At 61.2% G+C, this 22,992-nt stretch overlaps 2 protein-coding genes and 2 long non-coding RNA genes across 11 annotated transcripts; 2 read left to right on the forward strand and 2 right to left on the reverse strand.

The window, feature by feature from the left end:
- Positions 1-141: 141 nt before the first annotated feature.
- FAM189B (family with sequence similarity 189 member B) lies at positions 142-6,296 on the reverse strand. Of its 4 annotated transcripts, none has more exons than XM_033082695.2 (12): positions 5,643-6,295; positions 5,010-5,066; positions 4,760-4,870; positions 4,464-4,589; positions 4,262-4,369; positions 3,918-4,078; positions 3,731-3,830; positions 3,563-3,647; positions 2,894-3,466; positions 2,443-2,511; positions 1,545-1,807; positions 142-972 (listed from the first exon to the last, which is right to left on the reverse strand). In XM_033082695.2, exons 1-12 carry the CDS (start codon positions 5,859-5,861, stop codon positions 802-804), a joined length of 2,043 nt encoding a protein of 680 aa, XP_032938586.1. In that variant the 5' UTR covers positions 5,862-6,295; the 3' UTR covers positions 142-801. The 4 variants fall into 4 exon arrangements, with proteins under 4 accessions (XP_032938586.1, XP_032938587.1, XP_032938589.1 ...); XM_033082696.2 differs by having other exon boundaries at positions 2,443-2,508; positions 5,643-6,294; XM_033082698.2 differs by having other exon boundaries at positions 808-972; positions 1,545-1,821; positions 2,443-2,508; positions 5,643-6,296.
- A 387-nt stretch (positions 6,297-6,683) lies between these two features.
- Positions 6,684-22,688, reverse strand: LOC117008697 (dual specificity protein kinase CLK2). Of its 4 annotated transcripts, XM_033082701.1 has the most exons (20): positions 22,535-22,688; positions 19,901-20,070; positions 18,195-18,429; positions 16,417-16,513; positions 16,005-16,071; positions 15,607-15,723; positions 15,222-15,388; positions 14,717-14,811; positions 13,542-13,671; positions 12,768-12,850; positions 12,467-12,546; positions 12,195-12,285; positions 9,507-9,575; positions 9,290-9,409; positions 9,080-9,203; positions 8,872-9,000; positions 8,560-8,719; positions 8,293-8,394; positions 8,094-8,211; positions 6,684-7,970 (listed from the first exon to the last, which is right to left on the reverse strand). In XM_033082701.1, exons 2-20 carry the CDS (start codon positions 20,068-20,070, stop codon positions 7,824-7,826), a joined length of 2,301 nt encoding a protein of 766 aa, XP_032938592.1. In that variant the 5' UTR covers positions 22,535-22,688; the 3' UTR covers positions 6,684-7,823. The 4 variants fall into 4 exon arrangements, with proteins under 4 accessions (XP_032938592.1, XP_032938591.1, XP_032938590.1 ...); XM_033082700.2 differs by lacking the exons at positions 6,684-7,970; positions 8,094-8,211; positions 8,293-8,394; ... (3 more) ...; positions 9,290-9,409; positions 9,507-9,575 and adding an exon at positions 11,226-11,880 and having other exon boundaries at positions 16,417-16,510; XM_033082699.2 differs by lacking the exons at positions 6,684-7,970; positions 8,094-8,211; positions 8,293-8,394; ... (3 more) ...; positions 9,290-9,409; positions 9,507-9,575 and adding an exon at positions 11,226-11,880.
- On the forward strand, positions 6,855-8,924 carry LOC117008699. The gene is made up of 3 exons (XR_004420344.1): positions 6,855-6,942; positions 8,275-8,416; positions 8,841-8,924. It is a non-coding gene; the product is annotated as an uncharacterized LOC117008699 (long non-coding RNA).
- Positions 9,873-11,422, forward strand: LOC117008698. 2 transcript variants are annotated; one of them, XR_004420342.2, is made up of 3 exons: positions 9,873-10,539; positions 11,169-11,221; positions 11,332-11,422. It is a non-coding gene; the product is annotated as an uncharacterized LOC117008698 (long non-coding RNA). The 2 variants fall into 2 exon arrangements; XR_004420341.2 differs by having other exon boundaries at positions 9,885-10,329.
- Positions 22,689-22,992: the final 304 nt, after the last annotated feature.

Raw genomic sequence — 22,992 nt, forward strand, 5'->3', positions numbered from 1 at the left:
CACCGGCACCGGGACCGGCACGGTGGGGAGAGGAGACAGGCATAGCCGGCTCAGGGACAGGGCAAGGGACAGGCACGGCAGTTCCGGGGTACGGGCACGCTGGCACAGGAGGCCAGGGACCAGGCCAACACAAGGGACAGATCAGGGGACAGGCAAGGTCGTCCTGGAGTACAGGCACGGCTGGCACAGGGGACCGAGGATCAAGCCAGCGTAGCCAGCCAAAAGAACAAGGCAGAAGACAGGCACGGCCAGTGGAGGGGACGGGGCAGGGGACAGGCATGGCTGGCACAAGGGACTGGTGATCAAGCCAGCATAGCCAGCCAAAGGGACAGGGCAAAGGACGGCACGGCCAGGGCAGGGGACAGGCATGGCTGCCCCAGGACACAGGCACAGCTGGCACAGGAACAGACACGGCCATGCCAGGGTAGAGGCACGGCTGGCACAGGGGACAGGGTATGGCCAGTGTGTGGATCAGGCACAGCCAGAACATGGGACAGGGCAGGGGACAGATGTGGCCATCCCAGGGAATAGGCACAGCTGGCACAAGGGACAGGGCAAGGGACAAGCATGCCCAGAAGAAAGGACAGGGCAAGGAACAGGCATAACCATCCCAGACAGGCAGGGGACAGGCACAGCCGTCCAGACACCCCAGGGGACCAGCCCCTCACCCCAGCCCCGCTTGGGGAAGGGGCCCAGCCAAGCCCCCGGGGCAGCCAGCCCCACCAGGGCAGCAGCAATGTCCGAGCAATGTCCAGGGCTGAGCCCAGAGCGGGGCTCCCTCTCCGCAGCGGGGCTGTGCCCTCAGAGCGCGCTCTCCTTGCAGGCCCCGCTGAGGCTCCGGGGGCGGCTGCGCTCCAGCCGGCGCGTGGACAGGAGCCGGCGCAGCGACGAGGTGGAGCTCAGGTCCCCACAGCTCTGCAGGTGGATTCCTTCGTGAGGCCGCTCTGCACCTGGCCAGGCACTCCAGGGTACCTGCAACCCACGGGGACGGGCTGAAGGCACAGGGATGGCAGCCCTGCCCAGGACACCCTCCTGCACTCAGCCCCCTCTGCTCAATCCTCCGCGCTCTAGTGCGGCCAGGCAGCGCACGGGGCAGGAGGACAGAGGTGACAGGGATGGCAGAGGCGTGCATCACGCGCCCACACTGGCATTTGGGACAGGTTCGTTCCCGTCAGGGCCTCCTGGGCTGCGCAAGGACTCCGGCGTCCCGTAAAGCTGAGTCGCTGGGATGTCCCAGCAACTGCCTCCAGGTGCAGTGACTCAGGGGCAAAGCCATTGCAACAGGCGTGATTTTCCCACCCGTGGCTCCAGTGGGGATCAAGGAAAAGGAGCTGCCCCCCAGGAAGGGCTGGGTAAGGACGGTGCTGCAGGAAGAACGCTCTGCCTGCAGCCAGGGTGCCAACACAATGGGGGTGTGGCAGGAGGATGGAAATCATGGAAGGGCCAGGGTGGGGGTGCTGATGGGGACAGAAGGGAGGGAGAGCATGGATGGGAGTTCTCTGGGAAGAAAGAATTGCCCATCCCCTGTGGCTTCCAGAACCCACCTGTTTGTGCCCATGGAAGCTGTGCCCAGACACGTCCATGCCAGCTGCCAGGCTGCGCTTGGGTCTCTGCAGGAACCTGGCCACCAGCCCACGGGTGCCCCGGTAGCCCTTGAGATCCCCCAGGGAGCGGGTGGTTGTCTTTGACAGCTGCTGTGACACCTTCTTGCAGGGTGGCAGCTTGTTCTTCCCCACCGAGGCGGCCCGGAACAGCGGCGGGGAGTCACAGTGGGAACGGTGGAGCAGGCAGGCCTCAGAGCACAGCCCTGCAGAGTGAGCACTGTCAGACACAGGACACTGCTGTGACAGTCCTGTCCTCACCATCAGACACGGGACACTGCTGTGACAGTCCTGTCCTCATCATCAGACCCCGGACACTGCTCCTGCAGACCCAGGACACTGCTGTGACAGTCCTGTCCTCACCATCAGACACGGGACACTGCTGTGACAGTCCTGTCCTCACCATCAGACACAGGACACTGCTGTGACAGTCCTGTCCTCATCATCAGACCCAGGACACTGCTCTGACAGACCCATCCCTGCCCCAAGACCCAGGACACTGCTCTGACAGACCTGTCCCCACTGTCAGACCCAAGATACTGCTCCGACAGACCCAGGACATTGTTCTGATGGATCCATCCCCACCATCAGACTTGGGACACTGCTTCAACAGACACTGTTCTGATGGACCTGTCCCCACTGTCCGATTTAGGATGCTGCTCCCAGCAGACCTATCCTCACAGGCCTGGGGTCCTGCTGTGTCACATCCCCACTCAGCAGGAGTGGTCCCACAATTGGTTCCCATTGTTCCAGCCCCAGCCCAGGGTGAGCTCAATCCCCAGAGGGCTACAGACACCCCCCAGTGCCCTCTTTCTATCCCAGTACATCCCAGTGCCCTGACCTGTATCAGCGGAGGAGTCGGACACGGTGTCCTCCAGTGCTTTGGTATAAAGTTCTTCCCTGAAATCTGCTGGGAGCAGAGACAGCCCTCAGGGCTCGGCAGGTGTGCAGAACCCAGGCAGCACAACCCTCCAGCACCCCCCTGCTTCCAGGCCAGCAGACCTCCCTGCTCCCCCCATTCCTTCCCGGACTGGCTCTAATCCCTTCTGGTCACAGAAAAACACAGCCAAACCCTGCAGCACATCCCGGCTGCACCGCACAGACGCTGCCACCGCCCATCCCATCCCATCCCATCCCATCCCATCCCATCCCATCCCATCCCATCCCATCCCATCCCATCCCATCCCATCCCATCCCATCCCATCCCATCCCATCCCATCCCATCCCATCCCATCCCATCCCATCCCATCCCATCCCATCCCATCCCATCCCATCCCATCCTTGTCACCTACCAGCGTGGCCGGCCATCGGGACGCCGGGGTCACTGTGTGACCTCAGGAGCGGGCGCGGGGCCAGCCCCGGGGCCGGGGACGAGGGGCAGGAGGTCTCGCTGTTGCGCCGGGGGCGGCCGGCGCCGGTGTCCGAGGTTCGGCCAGCGCCTCTCGCCTGCAGCGAGGAGCCCTTGTCCTTGAGCCGCACCTCGGGGAAGCAGGGCCCGGCGCAGCGCGCCAGCCCCGCCAGCCGATTGCAGCTGTGGGTGACGGCTCCCCCCACCAGGATGCCGTCGTGGCCCGGCTCCGCCGTGGAGCACGAGTAGGATCGCTCGCCCCGCACGCGGGGCTGGGGCCTCTCCTCGAAGGGGCCCTGCAAGCCCAGCGTGGGGCTGCGCGCGTGGTGGCTGCACTGCACGCAGTCCACGCTCAGGCAGTAATCGGCGCGGCTGCGCTGGATGGAGCGGAACAGGACGTAATCGACGGAGCGCATGGAGCCCTGCAGCTCCAGCAGGCACGAGTCCTCTGAGGGGCTGCTGTCCCCGGGGATGTCCATGATCTCGGACATGATCAGGGACCCGCTGTCCATGGATACTGCAAGGAGGGGACAGGCACAGCTGAAGAGCTGCCGGGAAGAGCCGAACCTGCTGCGGCCCCACTCCTATCCCCGGGAGGAGGGGGAACGCTCACCTTCTCCGCTGAGCACAATGGAGGGGACGCGGTCGCAGGTGCAGGCATGGGAGCCCTCTGTCAGCTGCGAGTCAAACAGGGTGGCCTGTGGGACAGCATGCTCAGGGCTCAGCTGAGCGGGAGCCCACCCTGCCTGGCCTCCCCTGCCCACGGCCACGTAACCCCCACCTGGCTGTCTCCCCGCAGCCCCATCACAGTCTCGTATGATGGGGGGAAGTCAGTTGGGTAGAGGGGCACAGGGCTGTCCATGGAGCCGTTGTAGGTGATGCTGTGGAGGCAAGAGCAGAAAAGCCACATGGGGTGGGACAAGCCCAGCCTGGTCCCTCACCCTACCAGCCTTGCTCTCAGCTGGTACCTCTGTGCATCTGTCTCAGAGCTGCAGGTGTACTCAGGCGGGTAGTAGGGGGGTGGTGGCACTGGGGGCACAAACTCCTCGAAGTCCATCATGCTCTGCAGAAAGGTGTCAGGTGGGGACGTGCATTCCAACGTCACAGAGCTTGAGCGCTGTGGGACCAGCTACAGGGAAGGGGAGAAGGAAGAGCTGAGACCTCCTGCCCAGAGATCCAGGAGGGATGTGCATCCTGGGCTTTAATCTGCACCTGGCTGTGGCCAGGTCCTGCCCTGACACCCCAGGGACCACCCCAGCCTGAGAGCGCTGCTCCCAGCCCTGTCTGCTCCTGGCCCCGAGCTGGGACTCACCACGTGGACGATGTCAAGGGAGAAGATCTGGATGCAGCACACGACAGCAGAGAGCGTGCAGATGATGGTGGAGAAGATGGTCAAGCCACAGACACTGAAGAGGAGATCCTGGGGAGCAGTGGGGTGAGCTGCAGAGCCCGCAGAGCAGGGCCGGGTGTGCGGCCGCTTCCCAGGGAGCCCTTGTATCCCCCTGGTCCTCCACCTTGAGTGCCACACGGATGCTCCGGCAGTTGGGGTTGGGGAACATGGTCAGCATCTCGCTCTGCTGGCTGCAGGAGGCAGGTGGGGGCTCCAAGCGGGCCTGGCAGCAGACACACGTGTCCCTCTCCTGGGGACAAGAAACACTGTGAGGAAGCTCTGGATGCTGTGCTATCCCTTGAGAGCCACCAGCACATCCCGCCATCAGACGCCAGCTCCGCAGCTCTCCGTGTCCCCAGAGTCTCACAAGCAGTGCATGGAGGCCCAGGGGGCGCTGGGGCTGCCCCTGCTCAGCCTCACCCTCTCGCAGGCCTCCAGGGTTTTCACCAGCTGCGCGTTCTGGCACGACAGGATGGAGCCGGCGAGGCTCAGCATGACGCTCAGCACCGACAGCAGCGTGAAGAAGGCGATCTGCAGCGGGAGGAGAGGGGCTGCCGGCTGCGCAGGGCTGCGGAGCAGCGAGCCAGCACACCCAGGGGCACGAGGGGTCGCTCGGCCTCCCCATCCTGGACTCCCCCACCTGCAGAAGGGTGTCCCCCCCAACACCTACCACCAGGGTGAGCGGTCGTTTCCAGGAAATGATGCCGACGAGCCCGGACAGTGCCAGCTGCAGATGCACAAGCCCAGGGGTGAGCACAGGGACCAGGCTCTGTCAGGCAGTGGTGCCCGAGCAGCCCGTGCCCACGGGCAGAGCCCCCCAATCCCTGCAGGCCTGGAGCCAGCCCGGGAGCAGCAAGGCTGTAGGAGCAGCCCTGGCACCACGAGATGGGAGAAAGTGCTGATTCAGGGCCTGGGGACTGCAGGCTGCTCTGGCTGGGCAGCAAACCCAGGCCAGGATCCGTGCTGCAGGGTCACCACGGAGCACCCCAGGTGCTGCCCTCACCCCAATACGCAGCAGACAGAGCAGAGTCCCCATCATCACCCAGTCCATGCCCTGTCGCCGCTGTAGTGCCCCCACACGTCTCCCTGCATACCCCGGACAGTCCCCTGCACCGCTCGGGGGTCCCCATCCCTCACAGAGTCACCCTGGGGGAGCCCTTGGGATTCTCCCACAATGCACCGCGGCAGCCACGGGCAGAGGGTGGGGGAGCAGCGGGGCTGCCCTCCCCTGGGACCGGCGGCAAGCTCGGCCCCCGGGGAGCAGCGCAGCCCCCTCCCCGCGCCACCCCGGCCCCACACTCACCGAGAAGCCGGCCCAGGACGGGCAGGAGTGACGGATTTTGGTGGAGGGAGTGATGGTGGCCGCCACCAGGCTGAAGGTGACGATGAGGACGCCCAGGATGGCTTGCACGAGACCCAGGACCAGCAGGACCTGCAGCCAGGTGCGCTGGAGGCGAAGGTGGGTGAGGCTGCGGGAGCTGCGGCCGGTCAGCGAGCGATGGGAGTCGGTGGGGGAGGGCATGGCCGCGGCGGGCGGCGGCTCGGGGCCGGCCCCGGAGCCCCGGGGCAGCCGGCGGCACCGCGCCAGGACCGCGGGGAGCAGGAGCAGCCGCTCTGCGGGAACGGGCCGGGCTCCACCTTTCGGTCTGCCTGGAGGATGCTGACGGTGGCTCTTCACTGCCCCGGGCGGGGGGGTTCGGGCAGCGCCCACAGCCACGCGGAGCCAGGGCCGCCAGAAGCTCCGCGGAGAACAGAACCGGCCTCGCCCGTCCCTGCGCACCCAGGCCGGGGCTGGGCTAGAGCCGCCGGCCGGAGACGGAGCGCGGCCCCGGGACCGCCGCCTCCTCCCTGGCCGTGCGTGGAGCGCCGGGCCCCCGCCGGGAGCTCATCCCGCCCCGCGGGGTCCGAGAGCGCCAGCAGGGCAGCGCCAGCAGGCGGGAGCCGCGCTCCGGACCGGAGCATCCTCCGCGGGCGGTGGGCGCAGGGCCGGGTCCCGCTGCCGGCCCGGTACCGGTAGGGGCGGGCGGCTACCGGCGCTCTGTCCGGCCCGCGCCCCACAGCTCCGGAGCCGCGCGGAGCGGCGGGCGGGGACGCCGGGCTGGCGGGAGGCTGCGGCCGAGCATCGCCGCCGCCGCGCCCTCCGGGATGCCCGAGGCCGCAGCTGGAGCGCCGGGAGCTGTGGGGATGGTCCCAGCCGCCGGCGGCTGCTCGGCCGCGCCCGCCCCGGGGCCGCCCCTGTGCGGCACGACGGGAGCTGTAGTCCACCCACACCACCCCCGGGAGCTGCGGCCCCGGCACCGCCGCTCCCCACAGCCCTGCTCGGCGCACGGAGATGGCGAACGAACAGAGTGAACCTTCATTTATTCCTTAAATAAACCGGGAGGCGGTCGGGGAACAGCACAAGGGGAGCAGCGAAGGAGGCGGGGAACCCCAGAGGAGCCCTCGCCGCAGCGGGACGGGGAGGGCACCGGCCCCCACGGCTGAAGGCACAAAGCCTCTCACCAGCCCCGGAGCTGCAGGGACAAACCGGGAGCATCTGAGAGGAGATGAAGTGAAGCAGAACGCATGAGACCTGGGACCCCAGGACAGGAGACAGAGGGCAGGTAAGGGGGACACGCAGGGCTGCACACAGGAACTGGCTCAGCCCCCAAAGAGGGTGAAGGCCTGGCTGAAGGGTGCTGGGGGGAGCAGGGGGTCACAGTCCTCAAAGCGGGTGGGGAGGGGCACTGCAGGAGCTGTTCACCCTTCCCTGGAGGCAAGGTGGAGCCATGTAAACGCTGGGGCTGCTCCTCAGCACCCAGCCTGGCTTTGGGGTCCACATGGGCTAAAGGCAGGATCCCCACAGGCAGCAGCTGCCTGAGCTCTGCCTGTCCCTGCCCTGCTCTCCTCATCCCTGGGCCTGGAGAGAGGGAGAGGACGGAGAAAGGGACAGGACAAAAGGACAAGACACCCCGGGGAAAGCACCAGTCCCATCCTCATCCCACTGGAGCAAGCCCAAGGAGGAAGAGGGGGATGACGTTCTTGGCAGAGCATGGGGGCCCCTGTGCTCACGGGGGCAGGGGACCCTCCACACCCCAGGGCACACAAGTGTCATCACCAGGCGGGGAAACAGAAGAGCACAAGGAAGGCAAGTGACCGTTCCAGTCCCTGGAAGCAGCATTCCAGCCATCTGGAGGAGGCTCCTGCCCCCAGCAGCTGGTGCTGGAAGGGAGGGCAATGACAGGCTCAGGGCTCAGCTGCAGCACTTCCCACCCTGCTGCTGCTGAGGGGAGGGGACCAGCACAAACCAGAACAGCCTCTGTCCATGAGGAAAGGGGGTTAAGAGCAGCAGACGATTCAGGCACCAGCACTTCCAAGCTGGGATGAGGCAGCCTCTGACAGCTGATGCAGACGCACAGGGATCCAGTGAAAGTGCAACTCAGATTTCCTCTTCCTCGGGAAGAGCCCACGTGCGCCAGGGAGGCAGGGCCGGGCACCCGCACGGCTACGGCGCGCGGAAGGCGTTGGTGGCCGCACCCGCAGCGGCGTTGGCCGCGGCCGTGCGCACGGCCTGGTTGGAGAAGACCCCAGCTGCAAACTCCTCCTGAGCCTTCTGGAAGCTGGCGCCCGTCCGGCGGTACAGGGAGTGGATCTGGAGGGCAGGAGCAGGCTGGGGGTCAGGGCTGGGGCTCCAGGCCCCTGGTAAACAGAGTTGTGATGGCCCAAACCTCCCCCAAAGGGAGGGCTCTAGCCCCAGGCTTTGATCCTAACCCACCTTCTTCAGCATAATGATCCCCAACACAGCCACTGCCGTGAAGCACAAGGACACCAGGATCATCATCACAGCCACGGCTGTGTTAGTCCGCAGTGCTATCAGGCTCAGGATCCAGCCACTGCAAAACAAGAGGCTGTTGCCCCCAGGTTCCCTCTTCCCCACCCCCCTCTTGCCTTTCCAGGGTCAGCACACAGCGCACCTGAATCCCCAGTTTGGGATGCCAATGGCTTGCAGCACATACATCACGTTCTGGGCAAAGAAGACGAAGAAGAAGACAAAGAAGTTGAAGGAACTGTCGCTCCTGGGAGGAAGAGATGGGTGAGGTTAGGCCACAGAAGAAAGCTCTCAAACCTTCTATAAAGCAGGAGACACGGGGGGAACAGGGAGCTCTGGGTGGAACCCCCACATCCCGCAGAGCCAGAGGCCCCCAGGAGCTGGAGCAGGGGCACACAGCTCAGGGACACACCTGAAAGCTTTGTACATGGGCCGATACCAGCAGACGAAGGAACAGGGCGTGTAGAGCAGAGCCCAGAGGATGGAGAGGCCGAACCCAGAACCAGACGAGGGGTCCACGCAGAACCAGGCGAGCGAGGACAGGAAGTTCAGGAAGAGAGCAATGGTGCTGGCTGAGGGAGAGGACAGTGCTCAGGAGCCTGAGCCAGGCTCCCCCAAGCCCCACGACCACCTGTTCATCCCAATTTCCCCAGAGCAGCAGCACAGGACATTCATTCTTCCACCTCCTCGCAGGGCCTGCCCCGAGGTTTCCCTGGAGACTCACCCATCCAGAGGTAGTACATGGTCGTGACTGTCTTCTGGAAGTCAGCAGGGATCTCCACGGGGATGTCCTGGTAGAAGCAGGGCTTCACCGGGCAGAAGGACGGCAGCGGGGGCCAGTTGTTGAGCCTCGCTGCGGACAGAAGGGGGTGAGGAGGAGCGAGGAGGGCTCCGAGGGGTTCCCGTCCCTCCCCAGCCCCGCAGCCACTCACTCTGGGAACCGCCGAGGGCCGCGTTCTGCAGCTCCCGCTCCCGCCGGTCCAGCTCCTCCGCTTTCCGGTTGAGCTCCTCCTGCCGCTTCAGCAGCTCCGCCGTGGCGGCGGCGGCCGAGGCCTGCTGCGGGGGGAGGACACAAACCCTGGGCTCCCGCCGGTGCCCGTGTCCCCCCAACCCACCGGGCCTGGCGGCGCCTCCCCCCGTACCTGCGAACCGTAGGAGCCGTAGTTACGGGGCTCGGTGGGACTCGCCTTCCGCGGGGGCTGCGCGGCCGCCTGTACCGGGGGCGGCGGCGCTACCGAAGGGGTCTGGAACGGCGGCGGTGGCTGCAGGGGAAGAGGAGAGAGGTGAGACTGCGCCGGCAGCGGGGAGGGCTCCGGTGCACGGGCAGGCCCCGCTCTCCGGGCAGGCCCCGCCGCTCACCGCGTCGCTCTCGAAGGGGTTGTAGCCATCCAGCACGGCGCCGGGCCGGGCCTGCAGCGCCGCGGGATCCTGGAAGGGGTTGTCCGGGAGCACCGCGGGGCCGCCGCGCTGGGCCATGGCCGGACCGGGACCGGGAGCGCGCTGGAGCCGCGGGACCGGCGTCGCCGCCACCACCAGGCCCCGCCCCTGCCCGCCGCTGATTGGTCCCGTTGTGCCGTGACGTCATCGGGGAGCCCCCGCCGCAGGGGGCCGCTGCGCACGCGCAGGGGCCGCGCCGGGTGGGGCGCGCACGTGACGCGGCCACGTGTCCCGGGGTCACGTGCGGCGCGCCCATCTCCCCCTCCCCCCTCACCCCGGTACCCATCGTCCCCGGTTCCGGATCCCGGCCCAGCCGGGACAGCAGCCCCTCCTGCGTGTCCCCCGAGACCCTGCCTCCCACCCCGGCCTGCCTCTCTGCTTTTACCGGAGGCTCCGGTGCCGTTCGGACAGCCCCAGGCGTTACCCAAGAGGTCGCAGGGGCCACTCCAGCAGCTGTCACCGACCCGGCCCGACAGCCAGCGAGGGACTCGCCTGGCGACGAGCATTTGGGGAATTTCTCTTGTGTCTCCTGGACGAGTTATTTATAGGAATCTCCAAATCCATCCCCTCCAGCTGCCCGTGGGCTGCACGCTGACCCCCTCCCGAACACGAATTCCTCAGCATGCGGGGGGCAGGACACGCACCCGTGCCTGCTCTGTCCCCTCCTAGCTCCCAGAGCTCAGCAGACTGCTGAAAATACTCTTTAGCCTCTGAAAAGGTTGAGCGTGACACAGGAATCCCACAGGTGAGCTCCCACCTCAGCCCAAACCTGACGCTGCTCCTGGCAGGGGTAGGAGCTGTGGATTTGGGGTTTGGACACCAGAATGAGTTTGTTATTTTCTTGAAGTCTGACAGACTGCAAGTATGACTCAATTTAGTTCTCCTCCAGCCTCGATGCAGTACTGGGAACACGGACAGTGGGACAGGATCTGTCCCTGCTGCCTTAGGGAGGCAGGTGAGGGCTCCCAGCCCAAGCTCAGTAAATTGGGATCACAAGCCTCAGTATCCCTTCCTGAGGCTCCCCACACACACTCCAGGTGAAACCAGACGTTTCCTTTCCCCTCTGCCTGGTGGCAGCCTGGCCCAGCCTGATGGTGCCACAGCACAGGGTTAAGCAGAGCACCCCAGTGAGACTCTGCCTCCTGCCATCAGCTGTGACACAGCCCCAACAATGCTCAGGGAGCCCAGCCTCCTCACAGAGCTGGGAAGAGCCAAAAAGACACAGACAGCCCTGGGGTGGATGTAGGACAGCCTGATGTGGGCTCCTGCCAGCCCCTTTTCCAACAGCCGCCACCAGCAGCCAGTGCTCTCCCCTAACTGAGGCTGAGAGGTTTCTTCAGGTAAGAGAAGAGCTGTCAAAGGGCCCTGCTGTCCTTTCTCTGCCTCCCACCCCAACACTAAGCCCAGGGCATGAAGAAAGGGTCGGTCCCTGCTTTTCTGTTCCCCACACCACCATCTACTCGAGTCCAGCTGCAGCCCTGATGGCCAAAAGCAGCTCCTACTCAGTGTAGGCTTGGGAGGAATGGTGCAGGTGAACAGAGCTGGACCACAAAGTTTCTTTCATCCCTCTCCTTCCCCCCACAGAGCACAGCAGAACAGCCCCAGGATCAGCTGCTGTCAGGCCAAACCCAGACCAGGTGCTTTATTCACTTCATATTTATTTTTCACAAAGACTGTACAAAATTCTTATAAAACTCTGGTGTGGGGATGGGCTATGACATTGATCCAAAAAATAATTCCCATGCAGTCCCACCAGTTCCATAACTTACAAGGAAACAGATAAGCTACAGAGAGCTGCGAGTCCTGGAGTATTTACACCGAGGAGGGCAGGAACAGGAGACAAAGCAACACGTGACGAGAGGTATTTACAGCACGGACACACGAGCCCCCTCACCTCACGAGAACGGCAGCAGCGACAGCAGGTCAGGCCCATGGTGCTCCAAGGCCGACAGAGAATCTGGGCTATTTACAGTATCTCACATATTAACAGCTTTACAAACGTGTCCAGGAAGTTCATCTCATGTATAAAAAAAAAAAGCACCAAGTGTCTGAATAGAAATCACACAGGCCTCCACGGGGGCTAGAATCCGAGGGCTGGCTGGCACCTGTGGCGTCACCGGCTGATGTCCCGGCTCGAGTCCCACATTTTTGTGCTGGGCTCCATGCCCAGCATGTCAAAGAAGGGGTGCTTGAGGGCCTCAGCCAGGGTGACCCGCTTGGATGGCTCGTACTCCAGCATGCTCTCGATGAGGTCGAACAGGCGGTGATGGTCCTCAGCCTCTGAGGTCAGGTATCGCTGCCAGGGGGAAGGGGAAGGTGAGGCTCAAGGAGGCACCTGGGATGTTCCCTGGGCTCACAGGCTAAGCTGGGGGAAGGCTGGTTTGTTCACACCATCACTCAGCCCAGAACTGACAGATTTTCACACACCCTCCCTTCCCTAGGCACTTCCTGAACTTTCCATGCCCTCCTTGTCTTCCACTTCAAACTCAGGCTGCTGCAGCTTCCTATTACTGGGACAGCCAAGGCTCCCTTCAACCACACTGGTCTGACCCTTCTGCTGGCCCAAGCTTGCCCAGAGGGAGAATGTGAGGAGGGGCCAAGCTGCCTTACCCGCAGTGGTTTGCAGTTCTCCCGGACATAGCGTCCAGCTGAGGTGTTCTCGTCCCAGTCCAGGCGGCCGTGGTAGAAATATTTCTGTTTCCTGTCAGAGTAACAGGTGGGAGCAGGTTACACCTGAGCACAACACACCCTGCAGCAAGGTGCCAGCCCTACTGGGACACCAGTGGATTACAGGCAGTTTCAAGTTGGGATCTCCCCAAAGAGAACCCCAGCCCATGGAGCAGGAGGGCTGGCACCTGCAGTGCCCAGCTGGCCTTGCTCACCTTGTCTTCCGGACCATCCGAGAAGGAATTGGCCCCAAGATTCTCTCCATCATGGCCAGGTGCTCCCGGTTGTCATGTGTCTGGGAGAGAGAAGTGTAAAGGGAAAGGCATGGAATAGATTCCAGTGGTTCTGCTTCCAGCCCTGGGTATTCCCCCCACCCAAACCCCTTCCTGGCAAACACTTCAGGTGTCCCTACACAACTGCAGTGATGGAGGGACCCCCATCAGTCCTGGGGCTGTGCTGGGAAGCAGCCAGCATCCTCTCACCAGTTGGGAAGTACCCACAGAACACAGTTCTCACCTGGAAAAGGGTGAAACCCACATAATACTCAAAGATGATGCAGCCAATACTCCACACATCACAGGGCTGGCTCCAGCCAAGCTCTGAAAAACAATGTTGTTTAAATAAATAAATGACCCAGTTACAATCCAAGAGCCCAAATCCCTCTTTCTTTTAAAAATAAATAACTGAAGAAACACATCTTATTCCAGCCTGGTGCTCTGCTGGCAATATACTGTCCAGCTGGCAGCAATGCCAAACTACCAGCTGACAATCATGGGATCATCAAGGCTGGAAAATACCTTCAAGATCACCAACTCCAATCCCCACCTTGTCACCCAGTCCAGGACACTGAGTGCCACATCAAGCCATTCCTTGGACACTTCCAGGAATGGGGACTCCAGACTTCCTTGGGCAGCCTCTTTCAATGCTTGACCGCCCTTTCCAGGAAGAAATTCCTCCTGATGTCCAGCCCTGGCACAACTTGAGGCCATTTCTTCCTGTCCTGCCCCTTGCTCCCTGGGAGCAGAGTCTGACCCCTCACAGCAGGAAGTTGTGGAGAGGTCCCTCCTGAACCTCCTTTTCTCCAGGTGGAACAAACCCAGAATAATGACAGAGCTGTAACCACAGCCTCCCAGTAAACAGCACTGCAGAGCTGTTAAATAAAACACTTCCCATCTCCCAGGGCAAACCCAGAAAGCTCCTGAATGATCTGGAAGCCAAACACTCCCCAGCCCAGGGGGCAGCACCCAGTGACCTCAAGGGGCACACCTGCCCTGACCCAGTGGCACCTACCCAGGATGACTTCAGGGGCTCTGTAGTGCCTGGTGGAGACAATGGTGCTGTGATGCTCGTGGTCAAACGTGGCGCTGCCGAAGTCCACCACCCTGATGGCCGTGCTCTTCACGCTCCGCTCGTCCCGCTTCTGCGTGGGGGAGAATCCACACAATTCACACAATGACTGCGTTGGAAGAGACCTTCAAGATCAAGTCCAGCCCATACCCTAACACCTCAACTAGACCACAGCACCAAGTGCCACATCCAGTCTTTTTTTAAACACATCCAGGGATGGTGACTCCACCACCTCCCTGGGCAGAGCATTCCAGTACTTTATCACTCTCTCCATGAAAAACTTTTTCCTAGTGTCCAACCTGTATCTCCCCTGGCACAGCTTGAGACTGTGTCCTCTGGTTCTGTCAGTGTTGCCTGGACAAAGAGACCAACCCTCACTACAGGCACCTTTCAGGGAGCTGTAGAGAGTGACAAGGTCACCCCTGAGTCTCCTTTTCTCCAGGCTGAACAACCTCAGCTCCCCCACCCGTTCCTCACAGGGTTTGTGTTCCAAGCCCCTCACCACCTTGCTCTCCTCTGGACATGCTCAAGTGTCTCAACATCCTCCCTAAACTGAGGGACCAGAACTGGACACGGCACTCAAGGTGTGGCCTCACCAGTGCTGAGCAGAGGGGAAGAATGACCTCCCTGCTCCTGCTGGCCACACCATTCCTGCTCCAGGCCAGGGGCCATTGGCCTTTTGGCCACCAGGACACACTGCTGGCTCATGTTCAACCTGCTGTTAACCAGCACCCCCAGGTCCCTTTCTGCCTGGGCACTGTCCAGCCACACTGCCCCCAGCCTATAACACTGCAGAGGCCAAAATGCAGAACTCAACACTTGGACTCATTAAACTTCATCTTATTGGAATTGAATACTTGGACTCATTAAACTTCATCTTATGGGAATTGAACAGGATCCATCACCTGGGAGCTCCAGCCCCTTCCTTAAACAGCTGAGGGCACCACAGGAGGGGAAAGCTTTGGCTTTCCCAAACAAGTTCCCACCACCAGATCATGAAAAGCCCTGAAGGACTGCGTGGAGTTCATATCCCCTGGGGCTGTGTCTGACTCCTCTGGCAGGGTCAGGAACACCCAGAATCCCAGAGGAGACCCAACCTGAGGCAGTGTGTTTGTTACCTTTTCCAGGTTGTAGGAGAGCTCGTAGTCAGAGTTCACAAAGAGGATGTTCTCTGGCTTGAGGTCAGTGTGGGTGAGTTTATTGTCATGCAGAACTGAGGGAGCAAAGAAGAGTCAGGGTGAGAGGACAGAAGCAGCATAAGGCTGCATCCCCCAAAAAGCCATCACTGGTTTAGTTTGCTCATACTGGCACCAGTTTAACCCACATTTGAACCTGGGTGTGAACAGCCAGGCAAAGCCCAGGCCACAATGCTTTAGCAGAAGCACAAAGATTTATTGTATTGATTGCCAGAAGGTGCAGGGAGGTGGATGCTGGAGTGCTCTGAGCTACTGCCAGCCCACAAGCATCAGAAAATGAAGCTGATTCATTCCCAGAGGGGCAGGAAGGCTCAGGCTCAGAACCACAACACAAACTTGTTGCTCTGGGCCACCAGTTGCAGAAGTGCAACCCACTCAGCTCCCAAGGTGAGCCTAGAGCAGGGGGAGAGCAGCAGGGAACACTTACACTTCACAGCCTGGCACACCTGGAAGGCCATGTGCCGTACTTGGTGGATGGGGTAAGGCAGGTAGTTGTTATCCTTCAGGAAATCGAAGGTGCTGAGCCCCAGCAGCTCAAAGGAGATGCACATGTGGCCGTGGTAGTCGAACCAGTCAAACATCCTGACACAGAGACTGACAGAAACATTCCAGTTGGGAGCAGCTCTGCAGGCACCACTCAGCTGTGACACCCCTGAGCCAAGCTCCTCCCTTCCCTGCTCACTCTGTATCCCACAGCAAGCCAAGATGCCTCCAAAATTGTCTAGGATCACATTCAACCACACAACACCAAGCACCTCATGCACTCCAGCCCTGAAACTGCCCTTTCTGCTCAACACCAAGAGCACACTCACTTTGTGTTCTCAGGATCCTTCTCGTTGATTTTCTCCAGCACGTTGATTTCCAGTCGAGCAGCCTCTTTGTACTTCTCCACGTTTTTAATGATTTTCAGAGCAACACGGGCACCACCCCTGTGGGAAAAACAGGCAGAAAGCACAAGGTGAGCCCTGAGCAGGTAAGAGGGGCTGTGCCCTGTGAAAGGGACCTTCTGACCAGCCTCCCCACCTTTGCTCAAGCAGGTTATTATTAAGGGGTGTCCACCAAAGCTGTGCCCTTTCCCTCTCAACAAAACAGGGCAGAAGCTTCCCTCAGCAGATGGGCAACACAAAGAGGATAGCAGATACCGGAAACCAAGAGATTGATTTTCAACCCCCACATTATGCCCGAAGGGATCCCTCCTTTTCCCACATACCTCCGGTGATCCATGCACTGCACCACTCTGCCAAACGTGCCTTCCCCCAAGGTGCTGATAATCTCATCTGGGAGGGAGAGAAGGAGAGAGAAGGAGCTGAGAGAGGGAGCAGGACCTGGCTGAAGCGATACACAGGGCAGAGGAGAATGCATTGCAACACCTAACCTGCACACAGCTGGAGAGACCGGAGCAGCGGAAGGCTGACACCGGCTGCACAAGGCAGCTGCCCTAATTCCCTGCCACTTCAGTAACAATACACAATATAAACGTAGCTTTAACAAAAGGGGAAGGAAAGGAGAGGGTTTCTCTTTAATAAACAATGAAAATAAAATGAAACAGAAAGATAAGACAGATCTGCGACTGCGATGGGAGCTTAACTAGAGAGCTAAATTATGTTACGATTTGGCTGTACATCTTTCTTGTAGCCAGTCGCCGACGCGATAGATCAGATGCCCCTCGTCGTCGTCCTCCACACTCTTGGCCCTTCTGCTGCTCTGTCGACTCCGCTGCTGGCCCAGGCAGACAGGGAATTCATCATTCACCAATCAGATTTTCAAACCAGCGCAGCAGCCAGCGTCACGCATTGGTTGGTTTGGAAATTCACATGGTTGTTTGAGGAGGGGTTGCAGGAGGAGATTCCCAGCCAATTCATACGGCACAGAGGAATATATAACGATAGGGATATTGCAAGGGAACATGTCAAGATACAACACACTAGCTCAGAAAAGAAAAAAACAGTTTGCTTTTCGTTGTAGCAAAAAAAAAATTAAAAAAAAAGAAAAAATAAAGAAAAAAGAAAAAATAAAGAAAAAAATAAGAAAAAAAAGAACCTACAAACAGCCCCAACCCAAACCAGTGTGACAGCAGAGCTGTCAGAGTGAGGGAGCTGAGGGGCATGGAAGGGGCCAGCTGCTCTCGCTCCCACGGGGGCTCAGAGAGGAACAGCACCGGCCTTCGGGTCCTGGGGACTGCCTGAGCATGCCGAGGGCCAGAGGCCACAGGGAGGGGCTCCCAGTAGCCCCACGGCCACTGCAGAGCAAGGGCAGCAGGAGGCAGGTGCCAGGAGGTCCTGCACAAGCCCAGGCTGCCCCCACAGGCACCCCCATCCCACTGCAATAACTGCCCACACAGCTTCCCCAGCCCTGACACTCAGGGAAAGATGAATTCTGAGATCTCAGAAAAGCAGCTCTAGATACAACGATCCATCCAAAATCAAAGGTTTGCAGTGACTGCCTGGGGAAAGATGGACACTTCCTCCTAGACCCTCCCCCAAAGAAGCTGATCCTGGAAGGACTAACTTCCAGAAGAGAAGCAGAACCTAACAGGGAACAGGGACAGCCTGGGATGAGGCAGATAAGAGGTTTATGCCAGAGAAGAGAAAATTCCTGCCTTTGGTTCCTCAGCTAAGTATCCCCATACCTGGGAGCAACCGGCCAGCAGACCTGGGACCCAAATCCAGCCCCCAGTTCCCTCCCTGGACACAGAGCCAGAACAGACCAGACAACACTGAGAGCTCCACACACAGAGCAGAGAACGTGTCTGGGGTCTAACAAAAGTGGAAGGTCAACAGTAGAACAGACAAGAAGAGAAAGCCAGGGATGCTGCTGGGAAGAGCCTGGGATGGTTCTGCCTCCACCTGAGCTGAGTGGTCCAAAAGCTCTGCTCCTCTGCAAAGCCCCTTGCATGACACACCACATCAGCTGGGCCCACCCAGGAGGATCCTGCTCTGGAGCAGGTTCTCATCCTCAGAGCCAGGGGCTCCCTGCCACAGCCCAAAACAGGGACCACAGGGGCAGTCACCTGTCACAGGCTCTGTGGGACTGGGACCAGCTGAGCGCCGGCTGTTGGAGCCTTACACAAATCCTGCCTGGCTGGGGCTCCTACACAGCGCTCCACGAGCATCACTGAGCAGGAGGAGATGCAGCACCACCCTGGGGACCCGCCAGTCTTGCGGGGCACTCCTGTCCTCCCACCTGAGCAGACAACACTGAGAGGGTCTGATCCACCCATGCCCAGCCGGCACAGGACAGCGCCGGCCACGGCGCAAAGGGAACGCTCTGCACCAAAACTTCTCTACCACACAGTTCAAGCCGAGTCCGAGAGCGTTAGAAAGTGAAGATTTCTACTTACCCAGCTCAGCACCTGGGAGAGAAAGGTTACAGGGCAGGCGCGGCACGGCAGGATACTCACCGATGAGGAGCGGCTAAAGGACCGGCTGCGGCGCCGCCTCCGCCTGTGCTTACGCCGGCTGCTTTTGCAGCTGCGGTAGCTGCCCTCGCGGTCCCGGGAGCGCCGGTACTCGTAGGAATGTCGGTACTCAGGCTCGTAGTAGGCGTCGCCCCGCTCGCGGCTGTAGTCGTTGCGCCGGTAGCTGTCACAGTAACGCCGGTCGTAGGCCCTCCGGTCTGCAGAGTGGTCGTCGTAGCTGGGCGGGGGGATGTGGAGAATGTTGAGGGTTTGGAATGGACTTGGAGGTCATCATCACCTCTCACTAGATCAGATCATCTCATCCAACCTGGCCTTGAACACTGACAGGGTTGGGGCATCCACATCCAACCTGGGTGCCATCCTCACCACCCTCACAGGGAAGATTTCCTTCCTACTGTCTAGTTTACATTCTCTCTCTTTCACTTTGTACCCATTACTCCTTCTCCTATCCTACAGTTCCTCATGGAGGGTCCCTCTCCAGCTTCCTTTATCCTCTTTAAACACTGGTAGGTGCTGTGAGGTCTTCACACAACCTTCTCTTTCCCAGGCTGAAAAACTCTCCTAACCCCAATTCTCTCAGCCTGTCTCCACAGGGAAGGTGTTCCAGTCCTCTTAACAACTTCCCAGCCTCCTCCAGACCCATTCCAACAGTTCCATGTCCTTTTTGCATTGGGAACACCAAAACTTTGCAGTGTTCCAGGTGTCTCACAGAAGCACAGTAGAGGGGGTACACTCAATGCTGGCAGCTCCACAGGCAGTGGTAGCTGAGGGGTGGGAGCCCAAGGCAAGAAGCCATGAACTGCCAACCCTTTGCATAACAATGGGGACATGGACCTGTGTCCCAGCCAGATGAGGGACACTGAGGGATGCTTGGAGCTGAGGACCCCAGATCTTTCTGTTCTGACACTGTGAAGGGACCTCAGCAGGTCCCTTGTCCAGGAACCCTCCTTACAGGCACCAGCTAGAGCTGTTACTTTGTTATTGGACCAAGGTTAAACTATTTTTAATGAGTGAGACCTCTGAGACTCTGCTGTGAGAAGTAAGGGCTGAGTCAGTAAGGAAACTGGTCTAACTGGGAGTTTGGGAGTCAAACAGAGCAACCACTGGGTCACTGAAGCCACTGCTGCAAAGGGGCCTCAGTCCCAGCTCAGGCTGTGGAGTGGCACTGCCAGAGGGGCTCCTGGGTGGTCAGACAGGGAAGTTTCCCTAAGAGGGGAGGGAGAAGGTTTGGTGACAAGCACTGCCCAGGCTGTCACTTTGAGCAGGCCCAGGTCACATGGAACCTGGTGAGTATGGATGACTAGGCCATGATTAAGGGACTGGAGCATCTCTCTTAATGAGCAGAGACTGTGGGAGATGGGCCTCTTTAGTCTGAAGAATGAGAGGAAATCTCATTACTGCACATTACTATCTCCAAGGCAGATGTCAGGATGGCGCCAGACTCTTCCCAGTGGTATCCAGTGACAGCATGGAGAGTAATGGCCATAAACTAAAACACACAAACTAGAACCACACTCTACCTCAACATAAGGCAGAAGTTCCTCCCATGGAGTGTGGCAGAGCCCTGGAACAGCTGGGAACAGCTGGAACATGAGACCTCTCTCTGGAGACATCCCCCACCCACCTGGACATGTCCCTGTGCCAACACCTCTGTGACTGTGCACAAGGCAGGTGTGAGCCCCGCTCACCTCCGGGATCGGACGTGGTAGCTGTCCTCCCGCCGGTGCCGCCGGTCCCGCTCGCTGCTGCTGGACCGGGACCGCGTCCGCCGCCGCTTGTGCTTGCGGCTCCGGTAGCGCTCGTGGTAACTGCCGCGGCTGCTGCGCTCCGACGAGCGGTACCTTCGGGAGTGCGGCATCTGGGGGGACAGCAGGGACCCTGTGAGCCACCGTGGGGATGGCAGGGACCCTGTGAGTCACCCATGGGCCACCGTGGGGACCCTGTGAGCCACCCATGGGACAGCGGGGACCCTGTGAGCTGCTGCGAGGACAGCAGGGACCCTGTGAGCCACCCATGGGACAGCAGGGACCCTGTGAGCCACTGCGGGGACAGCAGGGACCCTGTGAGTCACCCATGGGACAGTAGGGACCCTGTGAGCCACTGAAGGGACGGCGGGGACCCTGTGAGCTGCTGCAGGGACGGCGAGGACCCTGTGAGCCACCATGGGACAGCAGTGACCCTGTGAGCCACCCATGGGACAGCAGGGACCCTGTGAGCCACCCATGGGACAGCAGGGACCCTGTGAGCCACTGTGGGCACAGCAGGGACCCTGTGAGCCACTGTGGGGACAGCAGGGACCCTGTGAGACACCATGGGACAGCAGGGACCCTGTGAGCCACCCATGGGGCAGCAGGGACCCTGTGAGCCACCCATGGGGCAGCAGGGACCCTGTGAGCCACTGCGGGGACAGCAGGGACCCTGTGAGCCACTGTGGGGACAGCAGGGACCCTGTGAGACACACAGGGGGACAGCAGAGACCCTGTGAGCCACTGTGGGGATGGCAGGGACCCTGTGAGACACACAGGGGGACAGCAGGGACCACACTAACAGCTGCATGGGACAGGAAGTGGCGCAGAGCAGGGAGGCCACCAGCAGCCTGTGTGACTGTGCCAGAGGATCTGAGAGAGAGGGGAGGGACCTCTGAGAGATCCCAGAGCTCCACAGGACACGATGACAACACTTGTCCTGTGGTTCTCTTTCATATCCCTTCTTCACACCCATCTCTACTATCCACAGCTGCAGAAACAGCTTTTGCACCTTCTCTCTTTAAGCTGCCTGGGAAGGAGGGAAGCAGCACCAAGGAGAACTGAGGGAAGGTGAGGTGAAGCTCTGGATGTCACCAGAGTCCCTGTGCACCAGTAATGGATGCCCAGAGAGCAACTCCTCAAGAGATGCCCCAAGTTTACTGCCAAGTGACATCTACACTTGGACACAAGGGTGGGGGAAGGGTCTGGGAAGGCCACACGAGGAGCAGCTTGGGGGTATTTGGTTTGTTCAGCTGGGACTGAGTGGGGAGATCTCACGGGGCTGCAGCTTCCTCAGAAGGGTCAGCTCTAACCTATGCTCTGTGTGACAGCACCTGAGGGAATGGCTGGAGCTGTGTCAGGGGAGGTTCAGGTTGGATATCAGGGAAAGGTTCTTCCCCCAGGGGGTGCTGGGCACTGCCCAGGCTCCCCAGGGAATGGTCCTGGCCCCAAGGCTGCCAGAGCTCCAGGAGCGTTTGGACAATGCTCCCAGGGATGCACGTGGTGTCCCAGGGATTTCTGGGGTGTCCTGGGCAAGGCCAGAAGCAGGACTTGCTGATGCCTGTGAACCCCTTCCAACTCAGGAGATCTGTGACACACGCCCCTCTGTCCATGGGAGGAAACCTTCACTTCCCAATGGACTCTGACAGAGCCCTGCAGACCCTCAGCTCTGCCCCTCTGGGGGAACCTGAGAGGCTGGAGCCAAGGAGACCCAGAGGTGAGATGGCACAGCGGGTGCAGCCCCTCAGACCCTGCCAGACCGTGCTCTCCAACATTCCCCACACAGATTTTGGTTCCAAGCACAAACCAAAAAACGTTAACAGCTGGGAAGGACCTTAAAGCTCACTCAGTTCCACTCCCTGCCATGTGCAGAGACACTTTCCACTAACCCAGGTCGCTCCAAGACCCGTCCAACATGGCTTTAAACACGCCAGGGATGGGGTAGCCACAGCTTCTTTGGGCAATCTGTGCCAGGGCCGGAACCGAAGCCGGAGCTCCCTTTTCCCAAAGGGCTCCCGCGGCAATTTTCCCATCCAAAATGCCCCTGGCTGCGTCCCCGTCCCCGCCCTGCGCTGACATCACCGGCAGGGCTCGGACAGGCCGAACCGGCCCCGGCGCTGGGGTGATCCGGAGGCACGGGCTCGGTACGCCCTGCACGAGGGGCTTTGCCCTGGCTTCCCCCCGAGCCTCGCCGTTTCCAGACGCGGATTGAAGGCAGCGCGAAGGCGGCGCTGGCGGCCCGCCAAGCCCCGTCTCTGTGGAACGAGCACTGGGGCGTTCCGCAGCGGGGCTGGAACCGGTCTGGGGACGGTGATGGCGGCCGCGCCGGGCGGGGCCTCCGCCGTGCAGGGCCGGAAGCACCGGGACACCGGGAGAGATGGGCCTCGGGCGAGGCGGCCTCGGTGGGGAGGCCCCGACCGGGTCCCCCCGGGCCATCCAGCCCCGCCGCCCCCGCGGGTACACCCAGGCCGCCGATTCCCACCGCGGCCCCGCCGGGACCAACAGGCCGAGCCCGCCCCGTGCCGCCCGCACCGGCCGAGGCCTACCCACCCCATCCCGCCCCGCGCCGCGCCGCACCGTCCTCGCAGCCAGCCCGGTGCGCTTGTCCCACAGGAAATCCGTGATGGCGGCCGTGGGCCCCCGGGCCCCGCTCCAGCTCCCGCCGCCGCCGCCGATCCGGGTCCTGCCAGCCCGCGGGGCCGCGCACGCACGTACGCGCGCACGTACGCACGCACGTAAGCGCGCGGAGCTGCGTCACACCGGGTGGGGCCGATGGGCGGAGTTACACCCGAGGGGCGGGGCCAAGAGCGGCTCGTCCCGCCCCTCCCCCTGATTAAGCCACGCCCCTTTCCGGCCCCAGTGTCGCGGGCCGGGCGAGGCCGAGGGGCGGGACCAGGGCAGACTGCCCCGCCCACCTCGCCCCCGAAGCCACACCCCGCTGTCCTGACGGCGGCGGGACGGTGCCGAGGGGCGGGGCCGAGTGACGGGCGGGGCCTATGCTGATATCCCCGCCCATCGCCTCCAGGAGCCCCGCC

This window comes from Catharus ustulatus, chromosome 30 (genome assembly GCF_009819885.2).
Source record: "Catharus ustulatus isolate bCatUst1 chromosome 30, bCatUst1.pri.v2, whole genome shotgun sequence".
Lineage (NCBI taxonomy): Eukaryota > Metazoa > Chordata > Aves > Passeriformes > Turdidae > Catharus > Catharus ustulatus.